Below are 22,956 nucleotides of genomic sequence, written 5' to 3'. Positions count from 1 at the left end.
TCCTCTGTGCCTCAGTACCAGGAGGGCCAGAAGAGGAGGAAGCCCAACTACAGCAGTGTGGACCTGTCAGAAGTGGAGTGGGAGGACAAGGATGACTTTGTACGTCTAAACCATGACATAACAAAACATTTTACACACACTCCTGATAAGATACTACTGCCTTTACTATACTAAAAGGGATACTTCGGGATTACTTCAACCGGAGTCAGATGAACTCATGGATACCATTATTATGTCTCTGTATGCAGTTTGAAGGAAGTTAGAGGTAGTTTCGTGAGCCAATGCTAACTAGCGTTAGCCCAATGACTGGAAGTCTATGGTACAGTGAGGGAAAAAAGTATTTGATCCACTGCTGAATTTGTACGTTTGCCCACTGACAAAGACATGATCAGTGTATAATTTTAATGGTAGGTTTATTTGAACAGTGAGAGACAGAATAACAACAAAAAAATCCAGAAGAACGCATGTCAAAAATGTTATAAATTTATTTGCATTTTAATGAGGGAAATAAGTATTTGACCCCTCTGCAAAACATGACTTAGTACTTGGTGGCAAAACCCCTGTTGGCAATCACAGAGGTCAGACGTTTCTTGTAGTTGGCCACCAGGTTTGCACACATCTCAGGAGGGATTTTGTTCCACTCTGTCACGCCCTGGCTCTGGGGACTCTTAAATGTTGAGCCAGGGTGTGGAGTTTCTATGTCATATGTTCTATGTTGTGTTTTCTAGATCGTGTTGATCAATGTTGGCCAGGGTGGTTCCCAATCAGAGGCAGCTATATCTCGTTGTCTCTGATTGGGGACCATACTTAGGCAGCCTGTTTGGCACTAGTCGGTGTGGGATCTTGTTCCGTTAAGGTTTGTTTTGTGTAACCTAGGACTTCACGTTTCGTTTGTTTGTTGTTTTGTCGTGAGTTAAGTACGTAATAAAATGTACGCTTATCACACTGCGCCTTGGTCCGTCTCATCAGTAAACGAGCGTGACAGAAGATCCCACCAACTAAGGACCAAGCAGCGTGTCCAGGAACAGATAGCCTGGACCTGGGAGGAGATCCTGGATGGGAAGGGATCCTGGACTTGGGAGGAGATTCAGGCCGGAATGGATCGCCGTCCTTGGGAGGAGACTGTGGAGGCGCGCTATAGAGAGGAGCAGCGGCAACGCAGGAGGTGCCGGCCGAGGAGGAAGCCCGAGAGACAGCCCCAATATTTTTTTTGGGGGGGCTAAAAGGGTGGTTGGCGGAGCCTAGTGTTAGAGCAGAGCCAACTCCCCGCACTCATGCTAGGAAGCGTGTGACTGGGCAGGCTCCGTGTTATGCGGAGCCATGTACTGTGCCGCGAGTGTTCCGGCACAGTCCTGTATGTCCTGTGCTAGCACCACGCACGTGTCGTGCGAAGATGGGCATTCAGCCAGGACGGGGTGTGCCGGCTCAATGCTCGTGGTCTCCAGTACGCCTCCTCGGTGCCGTATATCTTGCGCCTGTGCCACGTGCTGTATCGCCAGTACGAGTGCACAGCCCCGTACGTCCTGTGCTGATGCCTCACACATGTTGTGTGGAAGTAGGCATTCAGCCAGGACGGGTTGTGTCAGCTCTTCGCTCCAGACCTCCAGTCCGCCTCCACAGTCCGGCCCAGCCCGTTCCGGCTCCCCGCACCAAGCCCGTGGTGCGTGTTCCCAGTCCAGCCCGGCCTGTTCCTGTCCCTCGCACCAAGCCAGTGGTGCGCGTTGCCAGCCCGGTCCGGCCTGTTCCTGCCCCCCGTGCGCGTCGCCAGCCCGGTCCGGCCTGTTCCTGCTCCCCGCACCAAGCCAGGGGTGTGTGTTCCCAGTCCGGTCCGGCCTGTTCCTGTCCCTCGCGCCAAGCCAGTGGTGCGCATCGCCAGCCCGGTCCGGCCTCTTCCTGCCCCTCGCACCAAGCCAGTGGTGCGCGTCGCCAGCCCGGTCCGGCCTGTTCCTGCCCCTCGCACCAAGCCAGTGGTGCGCGTCGCTAGCCCGGTCCGGCCTGTTCCTGCCCCTCGCACCAAGCCAGTGGTGCGCATCGCCAGCCCGGTCCGGCCCGTTCCTGCTCTCCGCACCAAGCCTGTGGTGCGCGTCGCCAGCCCGGTCCGGTCCGTTCCTGCTCCCCGCACCAAGCCAGTGGAGCGCGTCGTCAGCCCGGTCCGGCCCGTTCCTGCTCCCCGCACCAAGCCAGTGGTGCGCGTCGCCAGCCTGGTCCGGCCCGTTCCTGCTCCCCGCACCAAGCCAGTGGTGCGCGTCATCAGCCCGGTGCGGCCCGTTCCTGCTCCCCGCACCAAGCCAGTGGTACGCGTCGTCAGCCCGGTCCGGCCCGCTCCTGCTCCCCGCACCAGGCCAGGGGTGCGCGTCGTCAGCCCGGTCCGGCCCGCTCCTGCTCCACCGGTGCCTGGTCCGGCACCGGTCAGCTGCTCCACTCCGGAGCCAGAGCAATCCGCTCCACCAGGGTCCGGTCCAACTCCTGTCAGCAGATCCACTCCGGAGCCAGAGCAATCCGCTCCACCGGTGCCCAGTCCAGCTCCGGCAAGCGGCTCCAGTCCGGAGCCTGTATAGATTGATCCACCGTCGTCGGGTCCAGCTCCAGCCAGCGGTGCCAGTCGCAGTCCGCGCCTTTGGGGTGGGTGGGTACTGTCACGCCCTGGCTCTGGGGACTCTTAAATGTTGAGCCAGGGTGTGGAGTTTCTATGTCATATGTTCTATGTTGTGTTTTCTAGATCGTGTTGATCTATGTTGGCCAGGGTGGTTCCCAATCAGAGGCAGCTGTATCTCGTTGTCTCTGATTGGGGACCATACTTAGGCAGCCTGTTTGGCACTAGTCGGTGTGGGATCTTGTTCCGTTAAGGTTTGTTTTGTGTAACCTAGGACTTCACGTTTCGTTTGTTTGTTGTTTTGTCGTGGGTTAAGTACGTAATAAAATGTACGCTTATCACGCTGCGCCTTGGTCCGTCTCGTCCATAAACGATCGTGACACACTCCTCTTTGCAGATCTTCTCCAAGTCATTAAGGTTTAGAGGCTGATGTTTGGCAACTCGAACCTTCAGCTCCCTCCACAGATTTTCTATGGGATTAAGGTCTGGAGACTGGCTAGGCCACTCCAGGACCTTAATGTGCTTCTTCTTGAGCCACTCCTTTGTTGCCTTGGCCGTGTGTTTTGGGTCATTGTCATGCTGGAATACCAATCCACGACCCATTTTCAATGCCCTGGCTGAGGGAAGGATGTTCTCACCCAAGATTTGACGGTACATGGCCCCGTCCATCGTCCCTTTGATGCAGTGAAGTTGTCCTGTCCCCTTAGCAGAAAACACCCCCAAAGCATAATGTTTCCACCTCCATGTTTGACGGTGGGGATGGTGTTCTTGGGATCATAGGCAGCATTCCTCCTCCTCCAAACACAGCGAGTTGAGTTGATGCCAAAGAGCTCCATTTTGGTCTCATCTGAACACAACACTTTCACCCAGTTCTCCTCTGAATCATTCAGATGTTCATTGGCAAACTTCAGATGGCCCTGTATATGTGCTTTCTTGAGCAGGGGGGCCTTGCGGGCGCTGCAGGATTTCAGTCCTTTACGGCGTAGTATGTTACCAATTGTTTTCTTGGTGACTATGGTCCCAGCTGCCTTGAGATCATTGACAAGATCCTCCCGTGTAGTTCTGGGCTGATTCCTCACCGTTCCTCATGATCATTGCAACTCCACGAGATGAGATCTTGCATGGAGCCCCAGGCCGAGGGAGATTGACAGTTATTTTGTGTATCTTCCATTTGCGAATAATCGCACCTACTGTTGTCACCTTCTCACCAAGCTGCTTGGCGATGGTCTTGTAGCCCATTCCAGCCTTGTGTAGGTCTACAATCTTGTCCCTGACATCCTTGGAGAGCTCTTTGGTCTTGGCCATGGTGGAGAGTTTGGAATCTTATTGATTGATTGCTTCTGTGGACAGGTGTCTTTTATACAGGTAACAATCTAAGATTAGGAGCACTCCCTTTAAGAGTGCTCCTAATCTCAGCTCGTTACCTTTATAAATATACCTCATTAAAATGCAAATCAATTTATAACATTTTTGACATGTGTTTTTCTGGATATTTTTGTTGTTATTCTGTCTCTCACTGTTCAAATAAACCTACCATTAAAATTATAGACTGATCATTTCTTTGTCAGTGGGCAAACGTACAAAATCAGCAGGGGATCAAATACTTTCTTCCCTCACTGTATCTACTAGCGTGCTAACGCTAGTTAGCAATTGCACTAACACTAGTTAGCAACTTCCTTCAAACTGCACGCAGAGACGGAGATAAAGGGCTTCACTGACAAAATCCTGAAGTATCCTTGTAATTAGATTTTGTTTATTTAACCTGGAAAGTCCACTCAGTAAGAATTGCCACTGCTTTCCAGGGAGTCCTGGGGAGCTGTATACTCTCAGACAGCATGCAGTCCTTGCATCTTGATAAATATCCTGTTCTTATGTTTCAGCTGCGTAATGCCATGGTCAACAGGAAGACTGGGACATTCTCCATGGAGGTGAAGAAGACAGTGGACAAAGGGGTGAGATTAAAGATTATATTATGACTCTGACAATTAAAGAAACGATGACACTCTTCTTTTGAACCCCCTAAGGTCTAAGGGCGCGGGGATGGGTTAACATATGGAATTGTTTTAAGATGGTCATACCAAGGATCATTTACATTTAAGTCATTTAGGAGACGCTCTTATCCAGAGCGACTTACAGGAGCAATTAGGGTTAAGTGCCTTGCTCAAGGGCACATCGACAGATTTTTCACCTAATCTGCTCGGGGATTAGAACCAGCGACCTTTCGGTTACCGGCACAACGCTCTTAACCACTAAGCTACCTGCAGCCCCATTTAGCTATTTGATTTAGAATTTTAGGACCCCGAAAAAATAAGTTACTAAAAAAGTTATACATAAAACATTGAATTTGGCCTTACTGCTATTACCCCATAGAAACACGTTGAATAACATGTTCATATATGGCAAAACAGATAAATAAATACATCTAAGGGAAGTATGTTTTGAAGTGTCTGTCCTATATCTAAGAGAAATAAGAAAGCTCAGGAAATCTTTGTAAATATTCTTTCTACCCATATTTAACCCTTTTTTTTGGCGCTAAACTACTTACATATATACAGTTGAAGTCGGAAGTTTACATACACCTTAGCCAAATACATTTAAACTCTGTTTTTCACAATTCCTGACATTTAATCCTAGTAAAAATTCCCTGTTTTAGGTCAGTTAGGATCACTACTTTACTTTAAGAATGTGAAATGTCAGAGTAACAGTAGAGAGAATTATTTATTTCAGCTTTTATTTCTTTCATCACATTCCCAGTGGGTAAGAAGTTTACATACACTCAATTAGTATTTGGTAGCATTGCCTCTAAATTGTTTAACTTGGGTCAAACGAGTTGGGTAGCCTTCCACAAGCTTCCCACAATAAGTTGGGTGAATTTTGGCCCATTCCTCCTGACAGAGCTGGTGTAACTGAGTCAGGTTTGTAGGCCTCCTTGTTTGCACACGCTTTTTCAGTTCTGCCCACACATTTTCTATAGAATTTAGGTCAGGGCTTTGTGATGGCCACTCCAATACCTTGACTTTGTTGTCCTTAAGCCATTTTGCCACAACTTTGGAAGTATGCTTGGGGTCATTGTCCATTTGGAAGATCCATTTGCGACCAAGCTTTAACTTCCTGACTGATGTCTTGAGATGTTGCTTCAATATATCCACATAATTTTCCTTCCTCATGATGCCATCTATTTTGTGAAGTGCACCAGTCCCTCCTGCAGCAAAGCACCCCCAGAGCATGATGCTGCCACCCCCGAGCTTCACGGTTGGGATGGTGTTCTTGGGCTTGCAAGCAACCCCCTTTTTCCTCCAAACATAACGATGGTCATTATGGCCAAACAGTTCTATTTCTTTCATCAGACCAGAGGACATTTCTCAAAAAAGTATGATCTTTGTCCCCATGTGCAGTTGCAAAACGTAGTTTGGCTTTTTTATGGTGGTTTTGGAGCAGTGGCTTCTTCCTTGCTGAGCGGCATTTCAGGTTATGTCAATATACAGTTGAAGTCGGAAGTTTACATACACTTACAGTGGGGAGAACAAGTATTTAATACACTGCCGATTTTGCAGGTTTTCCTACTTACAAAGCATGTAGAGGTCTGTAATTTTTATCATAGGTACACTTCAACTGTGAGAGACGGAATCTAAAACAAAAATCCAGAAAATCACATTGTATGATTTTTAAGTAATTAATTTGCATTTTATTGCATGACATAAGTTTTGATCACCTACCAACCAGTAAGAATTCCGGCTCTCACAGACCTGTTAGTTTTTCTTTAAGAAGCCCTCCTGTTCTCCACTCATTACCTGTATTAACTGCACCTGTTTGAACTCATTACCTGTATAAAAGACACCTGTCCACACACTCAATCAAACCGACTCCAACCTCTCCACAATGGCCAAGACCAGATAGCTGTGTAAGGACATCAGGGATAAAATTGTAGACCTGCACAAGGCTGGGATGGGCTACAGGACAATAGGCAAGCAGCTTGGTGAGAAGGCAACAACTGTTGGTGCAATTATTAGAAAATGGAAGAAGTTCAAGATGACGGTCAATCACCCTCGGTCTGGGGCTCCATGCAAGATCTCACCTGGTGGGGCATCAATGATCATGAGGAAGGTGAGGGATCAGCCCAGAACTACACGGCAGGACCTGGTCAATGACCTGAAGAGAGCTGGGACCACAGTCTCAAAGAAAACCATTAGTAACACACTACGCCGTCATGGATTAAAATCCTGCAGCGCACGCAAGGTCCCCCTGCTCAAGCCAGCGCATGTCCAGGCCCGTCTGAAGTTTGCCAATGACCATCTGGATGATCCAGAGGAGGATTGGGAGAAGGTCATGTGGTCTGATGAGACAAAAATAGAGCTTTTTGGTCTAAAATCCACTCGCCGTGTTTGGAGGAAGAAGAAGAAGGATGAGTACAACCCCAAGAACACCATCCCAACCGTGAAGCATGGAGGTGGAAACATCATTCTTTGGGGATGCTTTTCTGCAAAGTGGACAGGACGACTGCACCGTATTGAGGGGAGGAAGGATGGGGCCATGTATCGCGAGATCTTGGCCAACAACCTCCTTCCCTCAGTAAGAGCATTGAAGATGGATCGTGGCTGGGTCTTCCAGCATGACAACGACCCGAAACACACAGCCAGGGCAACTAAGGAGTGGCTCCGTAAGAAGCATCTCAAGGTCCTGGAGTGGCCTAGCCAGTCTCCAGACCTGAACCCAATAGAAAATCTTTGGAGGGAGCTGAAAGTCCGTATTGCCCAGCGACAGCCCCGAAACCTGAAGGATCTGGAGAAGGTCTGTATGGAGGATTGGGCCAAAATCCCTGCTGCAGTGTGTGCAAATCTGGTCAAGACCTACAGGAAACGTATGATCTCTGTAATTGCAAACAAAGGTTTCTGTACCAAATATTAAGTTCTGCTTTTCTGATGTATCAAATACTTAAAAATCATACAATGTGATTTTCTGGATTTTTGTTTTAGATTCCGTCTCTCACAGTTGAAGTGTACCTATGATAAAAAATTACAGACCTCTACATGCTTTGTAAGTAGTAAAACCTGCAAAATCGGCAGTGTATCAAATACTTGTTCTCCCCACTGTTGGTTGGAGTCATTAAAACTTGTTTTTCAACCTCTCCACAAATGTCTTGTTAACAAACTATAGTTTTGGCAAGTCGGTTAGGACATCTACTTTGTGCATGACACAAGTACATTTTCCAACAATTGTTTACAGACAGATTATTTCACTTATAATTCACTGTATCACAATTCCAGTGGGTCAGAAGTTTACATACACTTAAGTTGACTGTGCCTTTAAACAGCTTGGAAAATTCCAGAACATGATGTCATGGCTTTAGAAGCTTCTGATAGGCTAATTGACATAATTTGAGTCAATTGGAGGAGTACCTGTGGATGTATTTCAAGGCCTACCTTCAAACTCAGTGCCTCTTTGCTTGACATCATGGGAAAATCTAAAGAAATCAGCCAAGACCTCAGATTTGGTCTGGTTCATCCTTGGGAGCAATTTCCAAACGCCTGAAGGTACCACGTTCATCTGTACAAACAATAGTACACAAGTATAAACACCATGGGACCACGCAGCCGTCATACCGCTCAGGAAGGAGACGCGTTCTGTCTCCTAGAGATGAACGTACTTTGGTGCGAAAAGTGCAAATCAATCCCAGAACAACAGCAAAGGACCTTGTGAAGATGCTGGAGGAAACAGCTACAAAAGTATCTATATCCACAGTAAAACAAGTCCTATATCGACATAACCTGAAAGGCCGCTCAGCAAGGAAGAAGCCACTACTCCAAAACCACCATAAAAAAGCCAGACTACGGTTTGCAACTGCACATTACATTTTACATTTTAGTCATTTAGCAGACACTCTTATCCAGAGCGACTTACAGTTAGTGAGTGCATACATTTTCATACTGTCCCCCGTGGGAATTGAACCCACAATGCTGGCATTGCAAGCGGGACTCACACATTGGGACAAATATCGTACTTTTCGGAGAAAGTCCTCTGGTCTGACGAAACAAAAATAGAACTGTTTGGCCATAATGACCGTCGTTATGTTTGGAGGAAAAAGGGGGTTGCTTGCAAGCCGAAGAACACCATCCCAACCGTGAAGCACAGGGGTGGCAGCATCATGCTGTGGGGGTGCTTTGCTGCAGGAGGGACTGGTGCATTTCACAAAATAGATGGCATCATGAGGAAGGAAAATTATGTGGATATATTGAAGCAACATCTCAAGACATCAGTCAGGAAGTTAAAGCTTGGTCGCAAATGGGTTTTCCAAATGGACAATGACCCCAAGCATACTTCCAAAGTTGTGGCAAAATGGCTTAAGGACAACAAAGTCAAGGTATTGGAGTGGCAATCACAAAGCCCTGACCTCAATCCTATAGAAAATGTGTGGGCAGAACTGAAAAAGCGTGTGCGAGCAAGGAGGCCTACAAACCTGACTCAGTTACACCAGCTCTGTCAGGAGGAATGGGCCAAAATTCACCCAATTTATTGTGGGAAGCTTGTGGAAGGCTACCCGAAACGTTTGACCCAAGTTAAATAATTTAAAGGCAATGCTACCAAATTATAATTGAGTGTATGTAAACTTCTGACCCACTGGGAATGTAATGAAATAAATAAAAGCTGAAATAAATCATTCTCTCTACTATTATTCTGACATTTCACATTCTTAAAATAAAGTGGTGATCCTAACTGACCTAATACAGGGAATGTTTACTAGGATTAAATGTCAGGAATTGTGGAAAAACTGAGTTTAAATGTATTTGGCTAAGGTGTATGTAAACCTCCGACTTCAACTGTAGGACTTGTTTTACTGTGGATATAGATACTTTTGTACCTGTTTCCTCCAGCATCTTCACAAGGTCCTTTGCTGTTGTTCTGGGATTGATTTGCACTTTTCACACCAAAGTACGTTCATCTCTAGGAGACAGAACGCGTCTCCTTCCTGAGCGGTATGGCGGTTATACTTGCATACTATTGTTTGTACAGATTAACGTGGTACCTTCAGGGGTTTGGAAATTGCTCCCAAGGATGAACCTGACTTGTGGAGTTATACAATTATTTTTCTGAGGTCTTGGCTGATTTCTTTTGATTTTCCCATGATGACAAGCAAAGAGGCACTGAGTTTGAAGGTAGGCCTTGAAATACATCCACAGGTACACCTCCAATTGACTCAAATGATTAGCCTATCAGAAGCTTCTAAAGCCATGACATCATTTTCTGGAATTTTCCAAGCTGTTTAAAGGCACAGTCAACTTAGTGTATGTAAACTTCTGACCCACTGGAATTGTGATACAGTGAATTATAAGTGAAATAATCTGTCTGTAAACAATTGTTGGAAAAATTACTTGTGTCTTGCACAAAGTAGATGTCCTAACCAACTTGCTAAAACTATAGTTTGTTACCAAGAAATTTGTGGAGTTGTTGAAAAACTAGTTTTAATTACTAAGTGTATGTACATTTCCGACTTCAACTATACTTCCATTAATTTTTTTAAACTGGTACCGGGCTACCTTCAGACGAGGCTTGTGTGGCTTGTGTGGTGGGCGTCCTAGAGCAAAACAACAAACATATACGTGTTCGTGACAGTCTCACCTTTCGATGGTGAGGTCATATTAGTGCAGAGTTTCCCAAACTTGGTCCTCGGGACCCAAAAGGATGCACGTTTTTTTCTTTCTTTTCCCTAACACTACACAGCTAATTCAAATTATCAAAGCATGATGATTAGTTAATTATTTGAATCATCTGTGTAGTGCTAGGGCAAAAAACAAAACGTGCACCCCTTGGGGTCCCGAGGACCGACTTTGGAAAACCCTGTATTAGTTTGTAGGCTAAACTGTTCAGACGCTACAGACAGAATTTGGCAGATTGGTGGTACCGACTGACACTTGTGGGGGTCGTAGAGCAAAACGGAGAACACCATCGTGATTGTGAGAATCTCATCTTTCCTTAGAGTTTGTAGGCCAAACCGTTCGGACGCTACAGATATTTTTGTGAGAAGACCGATTTGCGGTATGTCTCCTAGTCTGACAAACACCTCTGTAGCTCTGCCTCCTTCCACCGCAGATTCGGAAGGCCGACATGCGGTGGATTGAGGCGCAGCCCATGCAAAACAGACATCTCTAGCTTAATCAGACAGATTTTTAATGGGGTTGTTTTTATTATGCTAATTATACGGACATTGACTTTTAATGAGATCCACTGGATGAGTCCTCATTCTCCATGCTTTTCTTTATGTTTTCAGAAAAGACTCCTGAAGATGCACAATGACTACTTCTACACTGAAGTCAAGGGAACTCCCTTCAGGTGAGGGGAGATGCTTTGAGAGTAGGGTACACACGCTTCTTTAGTTTTTCAGCACATTTATTGATTTATCCATTTATCTTGATCAATTCTCTGATGTCCTTCTGAAAGTTGACATGATGGCTGGTTCAGTGAGTGTGTAAGTGCCATGTGTCTCTGTGGGCCCATTTCCCAGACATAGATAACGCCTAGTCCAGTGGAGGCTGCTGAGGGGAGGACGGCTCATAATAATGTCTGGAACGGGGCAAATGGAATGGCATCAAACACATGGAAACCTTGTGTTTGATGTATTTGATACCATTCCACCTATTCCGCTCTAGCCAATACCACAAGCCCGTTCTCCCCAATTAAGGTGCCACCAACCTCCTGTGGCCTAGTCCTAAACTGAAAAGCAGTATCAATGGAGAATTCCCACTGAACATTCTTTTTCATCCAGGACTAGGCTTATTCTGTGTTTGGGAAACCATCCCTAAGAGTGTAACTGTTGACTTATCTCTGCTCCTCACCCTGCCGTGTGTTTCTGTGTTCAGTGTCGGAGTAGCTTTGTCCAGAGGCCATGGCAAATTCTTCTTCAGGGGAAACGTCTCAGTGGAAGCAGGTAAGAGTCACTTTACTCCTATCATACATTCATTCCTTCATTCTCCCACTCACTCACTCAACGAACTATGAGATCTTCATCAGTTTCATAGAAGTTTATGGGTATTCTGTACCTGTGGTCTGCCTGTTCTTAAGGCCATATATCAGTGCACTCAGCCTGGCCCTGTTGAAGCGTCACTGATCTGATGTTCATGTGTTTTGCAGGGCTCCTTGACCTGGAACAGCCAGATGTTGCGCTGGCAGATGAATGGTAATGCAGGGGGTTATGGGTAATATAGGGGGTTATGAGCTTGGGCTTGGTCAGTCAAGCATTATATAGGTTACTGCTTTCTGTGGGTGTGTTTGTAAATTCACTCTGGAGTGCCAGAGTGCGCTCAGAGTGCACTCTGGCCGTTTGTAAATTCAAAGCGTTGTCAGATTGTCCGTTCGTAAAATTCAGAGCATTTCGCTCTCGGAGTGTTCAGAGCGCACACTGGATGCTCTAGCCGAGGAGTAGGGTTGATCCGAGCGTTCTGACCTAACAGCGGCAGTCAAGCACCCAAGCTAACTGGCTAAAGTTGGCTAGCTTGCTAGCTAGCTACTTCCAGACACAAATGAGAGAACACCGCACTCTGACCATTTTACTCGCCCAAGCAGAGTTGGTCAGGCTGTTTTCATGTTATCTAGAGCGTTGGTGACTGTAACTGTGCTGCTGGCAACAATTTAATTAGCAGTTTATTTGCCGATGTTTACTGACACCGGTCATATTCAATATTTGTTGCGCATTCGTAAATTCTTCAGTTATTCTGCGCTGCGCTCTGAAATCGGAGTAGATAGCCCGAGTGAATTTATATGAATGCACCCTGTATGTCTTAGTAAGTATGTTATGTTGAGCCATGTGATATAACAGCAGGTCGTCTGTTATGTACTGTTCTGTTCAGCTGAAACGCTGAAACATTGGCGCTTTGCCTGAAATAGTTGGGAGTTGGGAGTATAGAGTGTGACTTTCTATATTTTTCTTTCTGTTATTTAGTTTAGTTTTTGTTGGTCAGCTCCTCAAGTGTCACGTTCATTGTATAAAGAATTGGACCAAGGTGCATCGTGGTATGCGTACATAGTCGTTTATTCTAATAAATACCGACATAATAACAAAATCCAACAGAACGTGAAGTTCAAGAGGCTACACATACAACAAGCCAAACAGTACTAGAAACAAGATCCCACAACATAGGTAGGCAAAATGGCTGCCTATGTATGATCCCCAATCAGAGACAACGATCGACATCTGCCTCTGATTGGGCACCACACCCGGCCAACATAGAAATAGATACACTAGAATGTATCCAAATCACACCCTGACCTAACCAAACAGAGAATAAAGGTGATGTCTAAGGTCAGGGCGTGACAGTACCCCCCCCCCACCCCCCAAAGGTGCAGACTCCGGCCGCAAAAACCTGACTTATTAGGGGAGGGTCCGGGGGTGGGCATCTAGCCTCGGTGGCGGCTCCGGCTCCGGCTTCGGACGTGACGTAGGCAGTAAACTCTTCTCCCATCCTGCCTCTCCTTTGCACGCCCGGTCCGGTCTGGACCCCGGCGCGATGCTCCCCCTCTCAGTCCTCCCACAATGCACCAAGTCCTGTCTGGACCCTGGTGTGGGAGCCCTCGACCCTGGAGAGGGGCTGACGTCTGGCCCCGGCCCAGCAGTCCTCCCGCGATGCACCAAGTCCTGTCTGGACCCTGGTGTAGGAGCCCTCGATCCTGGAGAGGGGCTGACGTCTGGTCCCAGCCCAGCAGTCCTCCCGCGATGCACCAAGTCCTGTCTGGACCCTGGTGTGGGAGCCCTCAACCCTGGAGAGGGGCTGACATCTGGTCCCGGCCCAGCAGTCCTCCCGCGATGCACCAAGTCCTGTCTGGACCCTGGTGTGGGAGACCCCGACCCTGGAGAGGGGTTGACGTCTGGCTCCGGCTCGGACCCCGGTGGAGCGGATGGCTCCGGCATGGGGGAAGAGTAGACGACCGGACCCGGACTGGGCACCGGTGAAGTGGACTGCCCCGGCTCTGGTAGGGAGCAGATAACCGGAGCTGGACTAGGCACTGGTGGAGCGGACTGCTCTGGCTCTGGAGTGAAGCAGCTGACCGGAGCTGGACTTGGCTCCGGTGGAGTGGACTGCTCTGGCACAGGAGTGGAGCAGCTGACCGGAGCTGGACTAGGATCCGGTGGAGAGGACTGCTCTGGCACTGGATTAAAGCAGCTGACCGGAGCTGAAGACTCTGGACTGCAGACCATCGCAGGAGGCTCTGGACTGCAGACCATCGCAGGAGGCTCCGGGCCATGGACCATCACTGGAGCCTTCGTGCCATGGATCATCACTGGAGGCTTCGTGCCATGGATCATCACTGGAGGCTTCGGGCCATGGATCATCACTGGTGCGGGGCGCTGGCCCATGATGCACTGGGCTGTGGACACGCACCGCTGGTTTGGTGCGAGGAGCAGGTACGGGGCGCACTGGGCTGGCGACACGCACCACTGGTTTGGTGCGAGGAGCAGGTACGGGCGTACCGGGCTGGCGATACGCACCACTGGTTTGGTGCGAGGAGCAGGCACGGGCCGTACTGGTCTGTGAAGGCGCACTGGTGGCACAGTGCGTAAATCCGGCGCATAGCCTGGTGCTTGCACGGTCACACGCTCCTCAAAGCGAGTGCAGGGAGTTGGCTCTCTTCTGAAGTCTGGCTCCACCAGCCTCTGGTCTAAGGACTGAGCTCTCTGCTGCTGGAGGGTTAACTCCTCTCTCAGCTCCTCCTGTTGTCTGGCCAGCTCCTCTCTCCGTGCATCCACTGACTCCTTCTCCCTGTGGGCCTCCTGCAGCGCCTCCCTCTGGAGGGAGCTCTCCTGCTCTCTCTTAGCTAACAGCCCCCGTAAGGTAGTTATCTCCTCTCTCAGAGTGCTGAGCTGCATGTCTTGGAGGGCCTCTATAATGGCGGCCTCCTCTTCCTCCACAGTCAGCCCTTTCAGGGCCTCCTTCTGCTCCGTGTGGCCCCCCCAAAAATGTTTCTTGGGGCTGCCTCTCGTGCTTCCTTTGCGGTCGGCACTGTCGGCGTCGCCGTTGATCCTCTCCTGCCTGGGCTTCCTCCTTCGCCCAGGGTCCTTTACAGGCTAATATCTCCTCCCATGTCCAAAATGTCTTCCCCACCTGTGTCCAGGGTGTCTGCTCCTCCTGGCCTCGCTGCTTGGTCCGTTACTGGTGGGATCTTCTGTCACGTTCGTTGTATAAAGGATTGGACCAAGGTGCAGCGTGGTATGCGCACATAGTCGTTTATTCTAATAAACACCGACATAATAACAAAATCCAACAGAACGTGAAGTTCAAGAGGCTACACATACAACAAGCCAAACAGTACTAGAAACAAGATCCCACAACATAGGTAGGCAAAATGGCTGCCTATGTATGATCCCCAATCAGAGACAACGATCGACAGCTGCCTCTGATTGGGCACCACACCCGGCCAAACATAGAAATAGATACACTAGAATGTATCCAAATCACACCCTGACCTAACCAAACAGAGAATACAGGTGATCTCTAAGGTCAGGGCGTGACATCAAGTGTTTTGTGTGTGCGTCTACCTATTCATTTGACAGGACGTATTGCAACACAGACGAGCACCATGAGCACCGCTCCCTCTCCCAGATCCAGGCCATTAAACTCTACCTGACCGGACGCAAGACAAACATCAAATGTAAGTTACACCACACTGGGATCTATAGGCTACTGGGGTTTCATTATATATCCTGGGAAATCATATAACCTAGCCTTAACCCTAACCCTAGCTGCAACCCCAACCCTAACCCTAGCCTTATATTCTATGTCCTGTCTGTAGAGGACTTGGTAGTGTGTTTCCAGGACTGAACCACTCCCTCTCTGCCGTAGGTGACAGGGAGCTGATCCAGGAGGTGTTGTTTGATGCTGTGGTCACAGCCCCACTGGAGGCCTACTGGACCGGCCTGGCCCTCAACAAGTCAGAGTGAGTCTAGCCTACTAACTCCTCCTCAACGCCTTTATGCAACATACCTCCCTCTGTTGCTCTCTCACAGGATGATACTTTATAAATTGCCAGGTTGGTCATAGTTACAAATAGTTATGAACATCAACTCCATCAAAGTGTCACTATGTCTCTCTGCTTTCATCACCTGTGTAGTCAGCCTCTTCCCACAGTTCTCTCTACTCTGTGATATTGTGATTAATGTGTTTGTTTTCATTTTTTGTTTGTTTGTTTCAATCACCGCAACAGGAATTCAGACAAAGGAGTGGAGATTGCTTACCTAGGCACACGCACTGGCCTCTCTAGAACCAACCTGTTTGTTGTCCCAGAGCACCTATCCAATCAGTGAGTATGATACTGAGCATCTGGCCAATCAGTGCAACAACTGAGACAAAGCAATGTAACAGTGAGTTGTAGTTTCAGTAGTGACTTGTAGTTTCAGTAGTGACTTGTAGTTTCACCAGTGACTTGTAGTTTAACCAGTGACTTGAAGTTTCAGCAGTGACTTTAAGTTTCTCTTCTGACTCCTCCATGTCTTCCTGTGTCTCATTAGAGACTTCCTGATGGCAGAGGATAAGGAGGGGGTGTTCAACGCTGACCACTTCCCTCTGTGGTACAAGAGAGCAGCGGAGCAGGTTCCCGGCACCTTCGTCTACTCTATCCCCTTTGGAGGTATGGAGACACTTACACAAAATGTACCTTTACTCTATATCCAGAATCCCCACACCCAACACAAGGTGTTACACCTTCATCATTTACTTGCACTGTATTTGTATTATGTTGTCTTTGAAATACTACTTCATTTTACTTTAATCAATATACAGTTTTTCTAATATAAAGTAGCTCACTCTCCCTAACTTGTAATTGAGTGTCATCTGCAGCTTATTTTCCCCACACCCCACTCAATATATTTATTTAGTTAACCCTGTGTACTGTATCTCTGTGGGTTACCGTGGAGATTCTGTGTATCTGTGTCTCTGATATAGGGTGTACTCAGCCTCTTCATTCCGGGAGACCTGCACACATTAATCTGGTCTCCCGTCGCTGAAGGCAACATCCCGTACCCCAAAAACATATTTACCAGCCCTCTGGTTTATCTATTTCTGATCAACTTTTCCTGTCACCGAAGGCAAATCTATAATCCGGAATGCCTTACCAGTTTGTACGGGCTATACACTCTGTGAAAATAAACGTTTAAATCCAACTTTTCCAGAGTTTACCGAATTCACACCATATCACCCTAAAGCCAAAGGTTAGTTTCCATCTGAGATCACACGGTAATCTTGCATGGCAGCTACTATGGAGTATGGGGACTAGGGAGTGAACTTTGGAAAATTTTGATTTAAATGTTTATTTTTACCATAGTTCACACATTGTATAGCCCGTTCTGATCGGTAAGGCATTCCGTATTATATATATGCCTTGTGACGGGAAAGGTTTCCCGGAAATAGGTAAATCAGAGGGCTGGTAAATATGTTTTCAGGGTATGGGATGTCGCCTGCAGTGACGGGAGACCAGATTAATGTGTACAAGTCTCACTGAGCGAAGAGGCTAGGGTGTACTGTACAGCTCATCTCTCTCACTGTAATGAATGTAATTAATGTGCCCCACTTTCTTCCCACTGAGGGAAGGAGAGGATCAGGATCATACTGTTGTTCCCTGTTGTCTACCAGCCTCTAACTGCTCTTATCTCTTAGTCTGTTGTTTAATGTCCCTCCTTTACTCCCACCTCCGCTGTTTAATACTATAACCTCCTCCAACAATCCCTGTCCCCAGAGGTTCTGTAGTGCTATTACCAGAACTGTTTTTTCCACAGAACACATCACTCTCTCTCTGTCAGAATAATTTCAAACATCCTGGTTGTAGCGTACTGATGGAATTCCATCACTGAGTGTGGTACTGTGGGTTGCGATTGCCTGCTGAAAGCTGTTGGTATGGCGCCATCTTTTGGTTAGAAAAGGTGTTTTCTCTTTTATTTCTGTAACTTGGTTTTCCTGCTGTGATTATGCAGAGGTGCTGAGGGTGGAATGGAATATATAGTGTATTTTATAAGATCTATTGAAATAGTAGAAATTGTTATTTTCCTTACACAACATTTGTTGATTGAGGCTAATGTCTGTGCTCTGTGTTCCTGTTTTTCTCCAGGAAATAAGAATAAGAGTGTGGTTTTGGCCAGCACCGCCATACAGCTGCTGGATGACAGGAAGTCGCCTATTGTTGCTTGTAAGCTCCCTGAAAAAACCTTAACTTCTCCCTAGAAGTCTCCCTAGAATAGTGTATAATGCCCCTAACATAGAGAGCTACTGTACCTGTTACAGGCTTCTAACTGTAATGTTTTCGATATAAAGCCCCCTTTGAAGACGTGTGAAGAAACTCTTTAATACATGTGTAATTCCTCTTCTAGATCTACAGTGTGCTGACTGTGTTCTGTTTGTCTTTTTGTTAAATTCACTATAGCCGTTGGGATTCAGATGAAGCTGGATTTCTTTCAGAGGAAGTTCTGGACCGCTAGCAGACAGGTAGACACACACACACAAACACACACACACACACACACACACACACACACACACACACACACACACACACATACACATAAACAATATCCAGTGTTGTGAGACATGCTTTATTGATTATTCTAATAATTGATTCATCTTATTGATTCGATCCAGTGTGCTGCTCTGGATGGGAAGTGCACCATCAGCTGTGATAATGAGGTAAGACCAGACAGTACCTGTCTGTCACTGTCTCATGCTACTTCCTGTTTCTTAGCCTCTGGTCTGTGTCTCAGCTTTTCTACTTCCTGTCTGTACTGTCTGTGACCTTTCTCTGTTTCCTCTCAGTATTGAATTACTAAATTATGTCATGCCTTGAAGATTGATCTGTATTTCTAACAGGACATCAAGTGTTACCTTATAGACAACAACGGATTTATTCTGGTCACAGAGGACTACTCTCAGGTACCATTAATAATATAATAGACACGTGTGTGTGTGTGTGTATATGTGTCCCGTAGCTCCCCTGGCTCCTAGTATTTGCCTTTAAATAAACATCTTCTTCCTCAGACGGGGCTGTTCTTTGGAGAGGTGGAGGGTGCTGTTATGAACAAGCTGCTTCTCATGGGCTCCTTCAAAAGGTTAGAGGAGAAATCCTGTTACTGTCGTACCCTGAACACACACACACACACACTGAGAATGGTCTATTGTCTCCTCTCTCTAGGATCACTCTGTATGACTACCAGGCTCTCTGTAGAGAGTATGCTGGCAGCAGTGACAGCTCCTGCTCTTTATCACATGTAAGTACTGCCCCTAAATAGTATCACATGTAGGTACTGCCCCTAAATAGTATCACATGTAAGTACTGCCCCTAAATAGTATCACATGTAAGCACTGCCCCTAAATATTATCACATGTAAGCACTGTCCCTAAATAGTATCGCATGTAAGCACTGCCCCTAAATAGTATCACATGTAAGTACTGCCCCTAAATAGTATCACATGTAGGTACTGCCCCTAAATAGTATCACATGTAAGTACTGCCCCTAAATAGTATCACATGTAAGCACTGCCCCTAAATATTATCACATGTAAGCACTGTCCCTAAATAGTATCGCATGTAAGCACTGCCCCTAAATAGTATCACATGTAAGTACTGCCCCTAAATATTATCACATGTAAGTACTGCCCCTAAATATTATCACATGTAAGTACTGCCCCTAAATTGTATCACATGTAATTACTGCCCCTAAATAGGAACGGTGTAGCTCAGTTGGTAGAGCATAGCGCTTGCAACGCCAGGGTTGTGGGTTCGATTCCCACGGGGGGCCAGTATGAAAAAAAATGTATGCACTCACTAACTGTAAGTCGCTTTGGATAAGAGTGTCTGCTAAATGACGTAAATGTAAATACTATCACATGTAAGTATTGCCCCTAAATAGTATCACATGTAAGAACTGCCCCTAAATACTATCACATGTAAGAACTGCCCCTAAATACTATCACATGTAAGTACTGTTCCTAAATATTATCACATGTCCCAAAACTACTCATCAGACTTACATACATCCAGTCAATGCTAATTATTTAATTTCTTCTCTCCCAGCCCTTCTCCATTGTGAAATGGCTCCTGACCGAACTTGTCATGTGAGAATAATAAAAGAATCACCTTGAAACGATAAAATAATGAGATGCATTGATTATCAACCACAGTACATATTATTGTATAAATGTATGTTTGTGTTATCCTCATCAGTTTCCTGCTGGAGTTCAACCTTTACAGCTGGTGGCATGTTGATCTCTCAGTCAAAGGTCAGTATGTGCAAGAACATACCTTGAGGTGTGTGTGTGTCTGTAGGTGCGTGCGTGTCTATGTCTGTGGGTGCTTGCACACATGCATGTGTGTGTGTGAGTCTTGCGTGTTTTTAGTATGTTAAGATTTACATATCCCATTTCCAGCCCAAAGATCGAGGGAAAGACCATGATGGTGCCATGTGACACGGAGTACCCTGCCTTCGTCTCTGAGCGCACCATCAAAGAGACCACGGGAAACATCGACTGTGAGGGCTGTGCCAGGTACTGGTAACAGTTACCTTACCTGTATCTTAGGCACTGATAAACTCACTTAGCCTGTGTGTTGATGGTGTATACACTATACAGGGTAATTTCATGCATTAGTGTAGTAATATTAAAAGCATCAACTGAATCAACGCAACTCTCTCTTTATTTCTCTCTCTCTCTCGCTTTTTGTCTCTCTCTTTCTGTCTTTCATTCCGTCTCTCTCTCCCTCCTCAGATCTTTTGTAATTCAGCAAATTCCTAGTAGTAACCTCTTCATGGTCGTCGTGGACAACAAGTGTGACTGCAGTTCTGCCCCCCTGGTTTCCATGGATCCCATCGAGATTATGTATATCCTTTACTAAGCCTCAATAAGTTTGAGGAGTTTGAGTGTATTTTTAGTACAAAGCTTTTGTGAGTATTTTTTAGTAGAAATATTTTGTAAGTAAATGTTTAGTAGATGGGTTTTGTAAGTTAACTGTAAGTGAACTCTGAACTTTTGTTTTCTGAGAACGTGAACAACCTTTTTCATTGTCAGAGGTATTAATACATTTCTCATACATGTAAGTATTTATGAAGCGTGCGTTATGGTTTTGTTTTCTCATCATGCTGGAATGATGTTGCAGAAACAGTCACCACAGTGTCAGTTAAATGTATCTGAGGTATCTGAGGTTCGCTTCATCATCAGTATTTATATCCTTAACCCCTCTGCACACAATGAGTCTCTGAAATGTGATAGGCTGAAGTTTCAGAAGGACAGAAAGCGGCCAGAATCGTGTCATCCTTTCCATCCCGAGGTACGCAGTATGTAGATGTGTGTGTGCGTCTGCGTCACAATTCTGTGATTACACAAAAAGTACATGAATGCCTGTTTGAGTGTTTAATAATGTGACATTAAGCATATATGTGACCATCTGTATATTGTCTGAACCATATAAATATATAGTGTATGTATTAATTAATTTCTAAGGTCTGAAACTCCTGTGATGCCCCCTGTGTCTGATGCAGGAGAATGCCATGGAGTGTGGAAGAGCAGCAGGCCTATCTGCCCCCCTCACAGCAGCACTGCTCCCCCTACTGGCCACTCTCATTAGCAGGTGACCACACCGCCCCCGAGGCCAACCGTCCTGGACCCAACACAGGACCCAACACTGGAGAGATTGATAGACTGGCGCACCATCAAATGATGACAACACACAGGGAGCCTCGCCAACAAGAATAACTTTCTCATAACTAACTGAGTTGCTTATTACCAATAGAGAGACTGCCCAATTATAAAGCATCTCCCTGACCAGCAGAGAAATAATGAATTAGAAGACAGAAACAGAACAATATTCCAAGGGGAAAACCATATTGACATTAGACTGAAAAAATATACCTTTAAGCAGCAATGAACGGGGTTCACAGGATGACAGAAAAGATACAAGATCAATTGGATAACAAAGCAAGCACTCTATAATGTAGGAACTATCTTCCTTTATGTGCAATCAGTGAAAGCATTACCATATTGATTAAAATGTTAGTTGGTACACTCCACATTAGCATTCCAAAATACTTCAGCACACTCTAACAGCTGTAATACGCTGACTGTGCAAGTGGCAAGACAGAATTTTACAGAATAAAATAGCCACTTTTCGCTACGTTCAGACAACATAACACGGGCAACGATATGTGATTATACAGATATACTAATCACAGTATTTGACATAATTTAAATCTAACATTCATTTACATGAGACAAAGTCCACTTGACCAATAATTATTGCTCTAGTATCCTATGGTGGCACTTGGGCTGATGAGATCTATAGTGCCACTAACTGGTCTGGTGCAGCCATCTAAGGTTGCAGTGACTTTATATACATACCACATTTCATTGCCCCTTGTCCATCGGCTCAGTTCTTAAAGCCAGTTGCCCATGGTGGAATTATCTACAAGGCTTGACATTGACTTTTTCTGCCACTTGTCCTTCAGACAAGTAAGACTGAGTTTTTACTTGTCCGAACGGTTAAGGAGAACTGGCCAAAACCTTCCCTGTTAAGGTGAGTGCAATGCGGATACTTGCAAAGGCTACAAGCCCAACGTTCATCAAAGCACAGCTCCCCTGCCAAGACCTGCCTACACTCTCGGCTCTGCCTTATATCAGTTTCTCAGAGTTCCGGGCAGAGTCTTGTATGCAGGCACAGGTGCGAGCAATTAGTTCATGATTGAGTGACATCTTCCCTTACTATCTGTCCTACAGCTTCACTAGACTATCCCCCCATCCTGGGTGGAAAATACCGTCTCTGAGTCACTCCGAAACCATGTGGTAACTTTGGACCACGCTTGTGGCTTCCGGTCTCGCACTGGTCGTGCTCCCCTAGAAGGTTGGGCTCCCGTTGACCTCCCTCCCACTGAAGGAGACGCTGATGGTGCCTCCCATTGCTGAAGAAGCCCGGAAGACCCCTCTCGTGGATGCTGGAGGTCAGATGACCCCTCTCGTGTGCTAGATGCGCTCGAGCAACCCAACTGACTGGGGATGATACGCAGAGGTTCGAGATTTGCAAACGTCTTTGAAAAGATTGGATTCAAAATGTCTTCTCTAATCGGAGTGAATACTGTGGGGGGGGGGGCGCCAAAGCGACAAATCCACTCCTCTGCTAAAACCTTAGCGATGGAGTAGGCTTCTTCGTTGGGAAGAGGAAACTCCTCTGTCCATTTCGAGAAATAATCTCAGACTACTAGGACTACTTATTCCCATGGCTGGTTAGAGGGAGGGGACCCAAGATATCCACAGTTATACGTTCATACGGCCGAGAGGTGACAGATGTGTTTAGGGGGGCACAGGGAGGCCGCCCTTGGGCTTTACGAGACATGCAGTCCACACACATGAGATC

General features: G+C 46.5%; 1 protein-coding gene across 1 annotated transcript in view; it reads left to right on the top strand.

The window, feature by feature from the left end:
* Window positions 1-22,335, top strand: part of LOC121575425 (voltage-dependent calcium channel subunit alpha-2/delta-3-like) — a 63,580-nt gene extending 41,245 nt beyond the window's left edge. Inside the window, exons 18-38 of the mRNA XM_045223061.1 lie at window positions 16-99; window positions 4,474-4,545; window positions 10,857-10,918; window positions 11,446-11,513; window positions 11,717-11,762; window positions 15,132-15,229; window positions 15,421-15,514; window positions 15,782-15,877; window positions 16,086-16,204; window positions 17,678-17,755; window positions 17,990-18,051; window positions 18,205-18,249; window positions 18,430-18,492; window positions 18,598-18,668; window positions 18,752-18,827; window positions 19,633-19,673; window positions 19,783-19,846; window positions 19,999-20,102; window positions 20,322-20,434; window positions 20,798-20,880; window positions 21,092-22,335. Coding sequence (XP_045078996.1) covers window positions 16-99; window positions 4,474-4,545; window positions 10,857-10,918; window positions 11,446-11,513; window positions 11,717-11,762; window positions 15,132-15,229; window positions 15,421-15,514; window positions 15,782-15,877; window positions 16,086-16,204; window positions 17,678-17,755; window positions 17,990-18,051; window positions 18,205-18,249; window positions 18,430-18,492; window positions 18,598-18,668; window positions 18,752-18,827; window positions 19,633-19,673; window positions 19,783-19,846; window positions 19,999-20,102; window positions 20,322-20,434; window positions 20,798-20,880; window positions 21,092-21,184 — 1,632 coding nt within the window. The 3' untranslated portion in view covers window positions 21,185-22,335. The remainder of the gene's footprint in view (window positions 1-15; window positions 100-4,473; window positions 4,546-10,856; window positions 10,919-11,445; window positions 11,514-11,716; window positions 11,763-15,131; window positions 15,230-15,420; window positions 15,515-15,781; window positions 15,878-16,085; window positions 16,205-17,677; window positions 17,756-17,989; window positions 18,052-18,204; window positions 18,250-18,429; window positions 18,493-18,597; window positions 18,669-18,751; window positions 18,828-19,632; window positions 19,674-19,782; window positions 19,847-19,998; window positions 20,103-20,321; window positions 20,435-20,797; window positions 20,881-21,091) is intronic.
* The last annotated feature ends 621 nt before the right edge of the window (window positions 22,336-22,956 follow it).

The sequence above is a fragment of the Coregonus clupeaformis genome, chromosome 10, assembly GCF_020615455.1.
Source record: "Coregonus clupeaformis isolate EN_2021a chromosome 10, ASM2061545v1, whole genome shotgun sequence".
NCBI lineage: Eukaryota > Metazoa > Chordata > Actinopteri > Salmoniformes > Salmonidae > Coregonus > Coregonus clupeaformis.
Note: the sequence above shows the minus strand (reverse complement) of the source record. Positions and strands in the feature narration are given on the sequence as shown.